This window comes from Clytia hemisphaerica, unplaced genomic scaffold (genome assembly GCF_902728285.1).
Source record: "Clytia hemisphaerica strain Z4C2 unplaced genomic scaffold, Clytia hemisphaerica genome assembly, whole genome shotgun sequence".
In the NCBI taxonomy this organism is placed as follows: domain Eukaryota; kingdom Metazoa; phylum Cnidaria; class Hydrozoa; order Leptothecata; family Clytiidae; genus Clytia; species Clytia hemisphaerica.
Window position 1 is genome coordinate 70,899 of NW_027104305.1, and position 11,144 is coordinate 82,042.

General features: G+C 33.5%; 1 protein-coding gene across 6 annotated transcripts; it reads left to right on the forward strand.

Annotated features, from left to right (window-relative positions):
* The first annotated feature begins 1,493 nt into the window (after positions 1-1,493).
* On the forward strand, positions 1,494-10,227 carry LOC136817459 (dentin sialophosphoprotein-like). Of its 6 annotated transcripts, XM_067073786.1 has the most exons (10): positions 1,494-1,624; positions 2,473-2,538; positions 3,123-3,179; positions 3,734-3,895; positions 4,052-4,153; positions 4,289-4,387; positions 4,494-4,550; positions 4,800-7,403; positions 7,693-7,791; positions 9,165-10,227. In XM_067073786.1, the coding sequence occupies exons 1-10, from the start codon at positions 1,538-1,540 to the stop codon at positions 10,134-10,136; spliced, it is 4,305 nt and encodes a 1,434-aa protein (XP_066929887.1). In that variant the 5' UTR covers positions 1,494-1,537; the 3' UTR covers positions 10,137-10,227. The 6 variants fall into 6 exon arrangements, with proteins under 6 accessions (XP_066929887.1, XP_066929888.1, XP_066929889.1 ...); XM_067073787.1 differs by lacking the exon at positions 4,052-4,153 and having other exon boundaries at positions 3,123-3,197; XM_067073788.1 differs by lacking the exons at positions 4,052-4,153; positions 4,289-4,387 and having other exon boundaries at positions 3,123-3,197.
* Positions 10,228-11,144: the final 917 nt, after the last annotated feature.

Below are 11,144 nucleotides of genomic sequence, written 5' to 3' on the forward strand. Positions count from 1 at the left end.
GAAAATAGAGCAAGTTATATGGATTTTCCGATACATATGACTAAATAATGAGAAAAAATTCTTGATTTTTGGAAACCTTTTTCAAATTTCTCAGAATTTCCAAGTGAAAAAAAAATCCCAAAAACAGGGGGGTAATGTTTTTTTTCTGGAACTGCCCATTTACCGTCAACTGCTCTAATTTGGGACTATCTGACAAAACATGGCACAGCAATATCACTGAACCTCTGATGAATGACTGAAAAGTCATTTGATTTGAGTTAATAAACAGCATATTAAAAAATACACGATTTCTCTTTCTCACCGAGTAGGCTTTTAAATCAGAATATGAAAAAAATCCATAGAACACGGGCGAATGTCTGGACCAAATTAGTGGCAAAACAATGGAGCGTTTGTTACACACCTATTATTTGTTAATCCGATTAGGCGATAAGCAGTTAGGCGGGAAGCGTTCTCTAGTTTATAAACATATTTTTCCATGAAAAATAGAAGAACTTTTGGTTATTTGAGTTCCCAAACATTGTAGAATCTTTTAGTACACATGACAAAAGAAAAAGAGAGAATTAAAACCAATTTAAATCAACCAAATTTTTTCCATTATCCATACACATCAAAAAAATGTGTTTCACTATTTTTGAACTACTCTGAACTTCTTGCCATGTGACATATAATTTCCAATATCCAAAGAAAATGTGTGATTTGCATCACGTGGCCATACGATAGAAATGTCAGCCGGTGACAAATGTGGAAAATTTTGCTATAAAAAGTGTTAAAAGTGTTCAGCTCAAAATCCATAGAAAAATATAATGTTTGGCTTAATGTTAACAAAAGTAGCATGACTTCTGAAGTCACTATCTAAGGTGATTATGATAAAATTCTAATATCAGAAGTTTACAGCCCTTTCGATTGACTTCCAAATTTGCCATACTCACCAACTTTGCCAAATCCACAATTTCAATGTCAAAAGATCACAGCTTCATGGCAAATTTGTACATCGCTACTCTGCCATTATGATTTCCGTTTTGTGATGCTTAGTCAGCAGTTTTCTGTCGGCGTTTGTAAAGCGAACGATTTTTTAACCAATCAAATTGCCGATCGGCATTGTTTTGCTTTAGCATTGGAAGGTCTTCTATTTTTCAAAAACTTTGGCAAAAGTGGCAAAATTGGAGCCGAAAAGAACACAGGTCTCGTGGGAACAGTGTTCTGTATGGAGACGTATGGAGGTAAGTTCCAAAAATGCCAAGAATGCCAGATTCACCACATCTTTTTTATTTGGCATTTATGGCACTCAAATTTTGCCACATTTGCCAAATTTTTGTCAATCGAATGCAAAATAATTGGCAAACAGGGCAAAATTGGCATATTTTGAAGTCAATCGAATTGGCTGTTAGAAGTTCAGGCTTCTTTATATGAAGTGTGTGACAAAACACATGCATCTCAACATACGCCTAAAACTCTTTGTATGTGCTATTTTTTCTAATCAAATTTCTAGTTAACCAATTATAATAATAATTACAGTTTAATAATAAGCAAGTCAAAGATGGATGGAAAAAATGAAAATGCAACTAAAAAGAGAAAGGACAAAAAGAAGAAGAACAAAAAGAAGAAGCTTTTCAATAAAGACCAAGTATTTTCTTCATTTTACTTTATTTTACCAATAAAAGCATGTGTCAAATAATTATTCATGGTTTTCTCATCCAAGAACTCTGAAAGATAAAAGATAAGATTCTAGGATGCCATGTCATGTTGAATAATTAAAAACTCAGCATCCAAACAATAACGCAAATAAGTACAATTAGTAAACATGTGTACTTGATAATTTCTTATCATTGTTTTGATGCTGGAGTTATTGGAGTGTTAAATTAATTCAATATGATATACATCCTGCAAATGGTCTATCACTAAATACCTTATGTAGATTAAATTTATGAGCAAAATTTAGCAAATCTGCTATTTGCACCCAATTTCCTTCATTTCTCAAGGAGTAATTTTACTGAAAATGACCAAAATTTGTGAAAATCTGGATCATAAATCTACTTAGATTTGATCCATATACCTTAGAGGAAGAAATTTTGGCGGGAATTCAATTTGGCGGATGGCCGAAAAAGTTTGGTGGTTGCAGGATATTTTTGCCCAAAAGCGTCATTAAATAAGCAAAAAAACCTGTTTTAAGGCTTGAAATAGCACAAATTTGGGGAACGCATGAAATAAATTAAATTTGGTGGGATTTAAATTTGGCGGATGGAGGAAAAAATAAATTTTGGCGGGAACTTAATTTGATAACAGATTTTCTTCCCGCCAATATTTCTTCTTTTAAGGTATAAGGTATAGAATTATTGCTTCTCAAGACTTTTAATCATTTGATTTAGTCATGACACTTAATCACAGTATCACAGTACAAACCCATACAAAGTATAAGTATAAAATTTGTATGTGTTAATGATTGGTTTGAAAATCTTCTGCTTTTTTTTCTAGAATAAATCTGAAAAGCAGTTTCAAGAATCACCGATTGTTGAACACAACACAGACAAGAAAAGTATGGTAAGAAATCATTAGAACTAGCGGTCTCAAATGTCGTCACAGACAATCACACAATTCAAAATATTTGTAATAATAGTAATGATAGTGATAGTAGTCTTTCAAATTTCAATTCCGACAAAATTTCGAAAAAAGCATACTTGCAACATTCTAATGATGAAATTTCAAAATGCCGTGATTAAATATGAGCCATTTAACCTATGCTGGTGGAGTGAGTGAACACAAAATAATTCTGAACAATTAAATTACCTAGAACTTCTGAAAATATAACAATCACTCAAAAGTTGGGCTTCAGGTGAGGAATGCTATCGATTTCAATTCTCTATTCTTCTTTTCCAAGTCAAACATTTTTAATGAGAATAGTTGAAAACTGTTGGAAAAAGAAAAGTTAACCCCCAGAAAAAGCTATACAGCAAGCTAAAACTACTACTACTAGCAAAAATCAAATTGCTGCAGAGAAAGGCTTCAGACACGGCTATTATTATTATAACAGAAGTAGTTAAACAAAATCAAATCAAAAAGATGACTTGTGAAATATATTACTCTATTATAGTTAAATTGAATTTTTTTGTCTATCTATATTTCAGAATATGCCCAAGAAAGATGAATCAATAAGTGAACAGCATCCCGAAACACCAAACAAGGTAGAAACACCGAGCAATGTAGATATTCAATCATTTCAAGTAGAAAACCTAAAAAACCACTAATAAGTCCTTGAAACGTCTTGGAAAGTAAACCCTTGAAATGTAAGAAATTCAATCCTTTAAAACCCTAATGGATTTAACCTTCAGGTTTCTTTTAAATAAATAGCCAATTTAAACTGCTAAATGCAAATCTCTTCCCAATATCTGTAGATAGATTTTGCAGAGTATGACCAAGGGTCTGTCCAGGGCACCTTGTATTTTGCAAAGTATTAAAAAAGTCATAGTATTAAAAAGGAACCATATTAGAAAACAGACTTTCCCTCAAATTCAAAGCAGTTTAAGAAAGAAAGGGGCTTGAAATAGATAACTTGACCTCGTTTAGGTTTTTTTATGATTTTAAGTTTTGAGTTTTGTTTAAAATTCCTAGGTTATTGTGTACTTTCAAAACGTTGTTATTCACTCATATAATATACGCACTAATTTTTGAAAATTTTTGTTAAAGAGGAATCACGGCAAAAGCCTACCCTTGCAAACACAGTCGTCTTTATTTTTAGAAAAAAAAGAAGAAGAAAAAGAATTCAAAAAGACAGACAGGTCAAAAATCAAAAGATTCGTCAACAAAAGAAAAAGATAATGTGTCAAATGTGGAAAGCCATTCTAAAATGAAAGATCTGTCACAATCAAAAGACTCTAGGGATACAAAAGATTCAGATGTAGTAAGTCCATGTTTCAAGGCCTTGGCATTCATTATAGTATTAGATTGCTGCCTGTTCGTTTGAGAAAGTTGATTTTTGGGTTTAATAAACAAGAAGTTCGATTTTGTACGAATTATACAAGTTGAACTGCGTACAAATTTATCATTGACATTTTAGGATCCAATTATAGTTGTACTGATTGAAAGTCAGACAGAGGAAGATACTAGAATACTATCAGAAGATTTATCACAGGCAGTTTGTAATGTCAACAAGGACAAGGTGAATTATTTTGAATGATACTCAGTTTCTAATATAGACTGTAGTAATGATTGTGCTAGTTGTGAAAAGTAAATAAGAACAAGAAATTATTGGGTTTTTTAGTAAGAAGGGTGTGATTTAATACTAATATTTCAGGATCCAGCTGTATTAATCGAAGAGAGGATGAAAGAGAATACTAGAGATAAAGTTGTTGAAGATCTATCAGAAGCTGTCTGCAGTGTAAACAAAAGCAAGGTAAACTTATCTCAATAAAGCTAAGTTTCTTACTAAATACATAGATGCTGGTTTATTGTGATATTAAGCGTACAGTAATTTTCGAGTTCTCATATCTCTTTTTTAGCCAAAGAAACGGAAAGACCATGCAAATGAAGAAGTTACACCAATCGCCAAGACTAAGGTATGAGCACAGAAGACTTAAGCTTACTCATTAAGAGTCATTTTTTATTCATTTTCCTTTCTCTAAACTGAAAATACTAAATTTACAAAAAAATTTACAAATTTTTAATCAAGATAAGCACAAGGAAAACAGGCCTGGTACACACAATGAAATGCAAGAATATCAATGCTTCCAATCAAATCTAAATTTCTAGAGATTCATGTGTTATATTTGCTTGCATAAACCTACCTTTTAATCTTCATTTTTTAGAAAAACAAGAAAAAGCCAGTCGAGAAGAATATCTTCATCACACAAGTTCCTGTCTCACAGATGACCTTACCGCCGAGTGAAACAAGTCAAGATGAAACTGAAGTAGAGATGACACAACCTGTTTCCATCGATCTAAGTTTGATTGATAAAACCTTATCCTCTGATACAACAACCAATAGATCCAAAGATTCAAACAGCTCATCTGTTGTATTTGTTGCTGACCATTCCATCAAAGAGGATAACCAGGAATACAGCCAGAGGAAGGAGAAATCTCAAAACGAGACTAATTTAAATGAGATGAGTGAGGTTTTTGAACCTAACAAGAGTGTCACCCTCAAAATGAAGAAGTCCAAATGGGAAAAACAACCTACCAAAGATGTGGAAAATGTTTCAATGGAGGAGAAGAAAAAGAACAAGGTTAAATCAGACCTTCATGGAACTTCGCCTCAAAATAAAACAGTTTTTGATGATGAGGATTTCCAATCGCAGATAAAAGCATCCACCAAATCTGCAGAAAAACTAAAAGACAAGAAGTCATCCAAACGAAAAAGCATGAAAAACAGACTAAGCGCTGGAAAGACTATAGATTTCAAAGAACGTAAGAAAACTAATGTGAACTCGAGTAAATTATTTGATTTGTCAGATGAGGAAAATACAGAGAAAACAAACTCGAATCTTCCCAAATCCGCTAAACGAAGGAAAATTTCAGAGAAGCAAACAGAGAATGCAAAGGATAGCTCAAGTAAATCACTTGATTTATCAGATGTAGAAAATGCAATTGAAACAAGCTCGAATCCTCCCAAATCAGCTAAAAGAAAGAAAAACTCTAGGAAGCAGACAGAGAAGGCAAAGGATAGCTCAAATTCATCAGATGAGAAAAATGCAATTGAAACAAGCTCGAATCCTCCAAAATCAGCAAGAAAGAAAAACACGAGGAAGCAAACAGAGAAGGCAAAGGATAGCTCAAATTCATCAGATGAGAAAATTACAAAGAAAGATACCTCTAATCCATCCAAATCGGCTAAGCGAAGAAAAAGCTCAAAGAAACGAACAGAGGAAGCAGCCCAATATACAGTTTCTTCGGCTTCTTCAGATGACGACTCATCTGATCCTGACAGCGACACCATTCGAAAACAGGTTCTCGAGAAACACAAAAGTCTACTCAGCTCTTCTCTTCCAAAAGCAAGATTACTGGTTAATGATCGATCAACCATGAATACAGAATCTAGTCAAGATGAGCTGTATGATCAAACTGTGAGGAAGGAAAATAAAGCTGCTAAATATCCCACCATTACTTTAAAAGATTTAGAAGCAAGAATGGGCAAGAAAAAATCACAACCAAAATCTAACAAAATCGATAAGAAAAAGCGTAAGAAGAGGAGCTCGAGCTCAAGCAGGTCATCTGACAGTGACAATGAAAGTGATCATACAGAAAAGAAAGACTGCAATAACAAAGAAACGACAGATAAAAACAAACGAATCAATCGATCCACTAAGCAAGCATCTCTCTCTAGTTCTTCCGATGACAAAATAATCACAATTACAAAGAAAATTGATAAAACTAATGATAAGCAATCAACAAGCAAAAACAAAAGCAGCAAACAATCAACTGTAGTCGCATCTCCTACCAGTTCAAGCAGCTCCTCTGATAGTGAAAATGAAGTATTAGCAAAGAAGATGAACACCAACCAATCACAATCAAGCAAAACTAAACAAAGTAAACAAACTACTTCTTCAAGCAGCTCCTCTGATAGTGAAAATGAAGTATTATCAAAGAAGATGAACACCAACCAATCACAATCAAGCAAAACTAAACAAAGTAAACAAACTACTTCTTCAAGCAGCTCCTCTGATAGTGAAAATGAATTATTATCAAAGAAGAAGAACACCAACCAATCACAATCAAGCAAAACTAAACAAAGTAAACAAACTACTTCTTCAAGCAGCTCCTCTGATAGTGAAAATAAAGTATTATCAAAGAAGATGAACACCAACCAATCACAATCAAGCAAAACTAAACAAAGTAAACAAACTATTTCTTCAAGCAGCTCCTCTGATAGTGAAAATAAAGTATTAGCAAAGAAGATGAACACCAACCAATCACAATCAAACAAAACTAATAAAAGTAAACAAACTACTTCTTCAAACAGCCTGTCTGATAGTGAAGATGAAGTATCAGTCAACAACGTTCAACGTAAACATATGAAAACTACCAAGAAATCACCATCATCAGCAGATCAGGATGTGATAGTATCAGATAATGCTGCTTCCAGTAAAAATGTTTCTGAAAAAACTAATGAAAAGTTGAAAAAGACCAATAAAAAGCAGACAAAAACATTGGATTCTAATAAAAATAAGAGAAGACATTCAACCAGCTCATCCTCCGACAGTGATTCTTCTAACAGTGAACCTCTAAAAAAGGTGACAAAAACCAAAAGGAAAAGTGCTGGGACCGGGGATACAACTAGTATCATTACTACAGAATCAAGTGAGGATGAATTCTACAATAAATTGTTGAAACAAACAAAAAAGAACAAGGATGCTGATGACGATTCTTCAAGTGAAGAACCTGATATTGAATATTCTGAACTGCTCGACAAGTTGGTATGTATACATAGGTGTTATGATAGATATCACTCACGTTATTTGAAGTCTGTCTCATCTTCATCTACTTCATCTTTTTTTTCGCTTTTTTCTTGGTACCTTTTTCATGTTATATCATTAAAAGCATTGGAAAACTATTTCTCAAAAATCCAAACCCGAAATTAGAAGAAGTGAGGTTCAAACATGGTGAAATTTTTAAACTAAGTAGAAAAAATCCAGTCATAATTATCATGACCGTTTTTGCAATTATTTTGCTCTGAACATTTTTTTATCAAAATGTTCCTTATAGCATGAATATAGTCAACGCATCACTGATTCAAGAGAAAACGAAAGAACTGGCAACAAACATGGAAATGAAACTCCGTTCGGAAGAACCTCTATTGACAAAGTATGACCTTTAAAAAGGGAACCATTTTCAGTGGAAAGTTTTAATAGAGTTAAATCACTTCTGCTGAAATATTTCTTTTTTAGGAATTTTTCTCATTTCTGGGGGACTTTTTTTGATAAAATGAGCCTGTTTTTGCAGTGTGTACAGGGGGGGTCATGCAGTTATTATATAAACACTATGACAATTACTACCGTGGTGGTATATAAACCAAAATTTGGGAAAACAGTTACTCCACCAGTGGACTAACTGCAACATGGGTGGTGCCTAAGCCCAAAATTGTCGATTTTGGTAGCATATGGTGTACTAAGTGATCACATTTTTCAATTTTTCACTTAAAATTTTAGGTTTTTAAAAATTCCGGAAGCAAAAAAATTAGAAACATTTTTTTCAAAAGTAATTTTTCTTCAATCAAGCCATGAAAGATATTTTAACAAACTTGGAAAATGATTGAGATATTTAACTCTTGAACGGTCGTTAATAAGACGTACCCAGTAAAATGGTATCAAAAATGAGGAATTCAGTGAAAAAATTGCCAAATTTGGCACTTTTAGGGGTGGTATACACCAATTTTGAGGGTAAAATCAGTTAGTACACTATGGAATAACTGCAAGGGTGGTGGTGTCTGTAGAAAATGTTCAAAATTGCAGTTACTCCACATAGTGTCAAGGAGTAACTGCAAGACCCCCCCTGGTGTGTACAGACACAGGGTACCCATAGCCAGGTGGTGGTGTCTATTTTTGCATTTCAAAAAAGTTAGTACCTGGTACTACTTTTGGGGTGGGGGTGTGTATTTTTCACTCTTCAAGCAAGTACAGGCTACTATTTGAGTACTTTTTCACAGAATTTTGCTTTTTTTCAATAAAAAAAGTAGTTTGTTGTAATATTTAGACTTTTTTCAAATATTGATTTTTTTGATTTTAAATCTTTTTAATTGACAATTTTTTTTTACTCTTTTGAGAAATTTTTTTGATTTGTTTGAAGACAAAACTTCCAAAATGGGCAAGAAGTGTGTGATGAAAATCAAAGGACAAAAGCTTCTGACTCCATCATTGATAGTTTGCTTGAATTATCTGTTAACTTTCAGTCTGAGAAACTAACAATAGTACTCCTCTCTTGGTCTAATCTGTAAAATTTAAGATTTTAGGGGTGGTGTCCTTATTTTTTACAGCAAAAATGAAGTAGTACTCGGTACTAAATATGGGTGGGTGGTACTAAACAAAATTTTAGTAAAAAATCAAGTTAGTACCCTATGGGTTAGTACCCTGCCTCTGTACTCCCCCCCCCTGGTTTTTGTATTTAAAATGAAAAGGAACAGGTTTGATTTGATTTCCTACAATGAATTAGTGACCACGAAGAACTTTTTTGTTTTACAGAGCATAACCGACGTTTCAAGAAATAACGAACTCTACAAAAGCAAAGTTGAACGACATCCTGATTTAGATAAATATGATATAACCATACCGAAGCTGATGGAAATGGGGGTTTCTATTGCTACTGGTTCGTGGTCAAACTATGAACTCTATATTTTATTCTTAAACATCAAGAATGCTAAAGTGAAGTTTAAAATCGATAATTTCAAAGAATCTTATTTGTCTGGGGATGCCAAAACTGAGAAGGTGGTGAGCGAACTATGCAAAAATATACTACGAAGACGTCGTACAATCAGAGATAAATTAGATGAAATTTTTGTACAAACCCCAACAGGGGAGAAAAAGAGCACTTATTCTGAAGAAGAGTCTAAACAATTGTTGGAGTTGCATAAGAAGTATAAGGGGGAGTGGAAAACGATCGCGGAGAAGCTTGACCGCTCAATTAAAAGTGTGAAACAGAGATACAAGTTGCTACAGAAGCAAGGTATGGGTACCACGAAGATGAAACCGAAAGCATTTACGGACGAAGAAGATGAACATCTTTTGAGACTGGTAAAGGAATGCAAAGACCAAAAGCTGACCATCAGATCTGGTAAACTTCCCTGGACATTAATTGCGGAGAAGTTGGAAAGTGGTAGAGATTCTTCAACTGTCAGAGCTCGCTTCACATTGTTGGCCTCAAAGACCGTGAAGACGGCCAAACCATTTTTATCCAAACGTCAGCGATTTGCGTTGATTATTAATGTTTTGAAAGTGCTGGTAAGCAACAACCAGGATGACACCAATGATGTAAACTGGGAGAAAGTGAAGCAAGCTGTAAAATACTCGGGTCAACCTGATAACCTCGCAAGAGAGTTCAAGGGATACATGAAAACACATTTCTTGAGAAAAAAAATACCTGCCAAATCGAACTCTGAACGTTTGAATCACATGTTGAAAAATGGATTACCTAAACGCAAACCTAAAGAACCTTGAAAATGTTGATCTCGCTGGATTGTTATAGAGACTTGTTATTGTGTTGGTAAAGATTAAAGGGATAATCAGATGGGTTGAGATATATGGTCTGTAGTAACCTTCTACTACGGTCCTGAGTAAAATCTCCAAGTATTTTGGTCTAACTATTTTGAAATTACTGAAAATGGGTTCTTACACGGTTCTTTGGTTGTTCTTTTGTTGTAATTCTTACTAAAAGTAAAAAAAACTTATAACTAATATATTTCGACTTAAGAAGAAAGTTAGGCAAAAATATTTTGAGGTTTTGTTCTTGGAAATAGAAGGAACCCATGTGCCAAATATTTCAAACCATCTGATTATCCCTTTAAGAACTTTTTGATCTTTCATGTAGAGAAAATATTGTTATGGAATTGTTGCTTATCTTAACTCCGTTTCTTATACATTTTACTTTGTTGACAACTGACGCTATCGTTTCTAGTTTGCTCCCTTGGAATAGCCAATCTTTGAGTTTTATGGTTTTTGAGTCAATGTATGCCCACGCAAATTATAAAATTTACATCACAAGCAATCGAGCTCTATTTCTTAAAATTCGAAACAATATTTGTTACTGCATTAGTTATCAACAAAAAGATCGGTGCATTTTTACTATTGGTCACTACTTTAACTTGGACTTTACTTTTGTTGCCAAGGTAAAATTATTTTTTCATTTAATGTGTTTTTACTAACTAACGATTTTTAATATATTTAATCTATGTTTTTGTTGAAACTTTTTAAACTAAACCTTAATGTTTTCTCCCAACCTCCAGAATAATACATAAAAATATTAAAATTATCCTAACCCTGTATAAGGAAATGGTTTTTTTTTCGAGTGCGAGTAGGTTTTTTTCCTTTTGAAGGGTTTTCTGCCTGTTGGTTTGTTGTCATTTGGAAAAAATAGCGACGATACTTTCAGAGGGTTCTTTACAAAAACAAAGCATTCAACTTCGAAAACATTTTTTATTCCATAGTATATAAAAGCAGAACATTAAA

Bases quoted from the DNA above. Each gene is read 5' to 3' on its own strand.
- LOC136817459 (XM_067073786.1), top strand. From the start codon at position 1,538: ATGGATGGAAAAAATGAAAATGCAACTAAAAAGAGAAAGGACAAAAAG. The intron at 4,154-4,288 runs GTGAATTATTTT...CTAATATTTCAG, and splicing joins GTAATGTCAACAAGGACAAG to GATCCAGCTGTATTAATCGA. The intron at 7,404-7,692 runs GTATGTATACAT...TGTTCCTTATAG, and splicing joins CTGAACTGCTCGACAAGTTG to CATGAATATAGTCAACGCAT.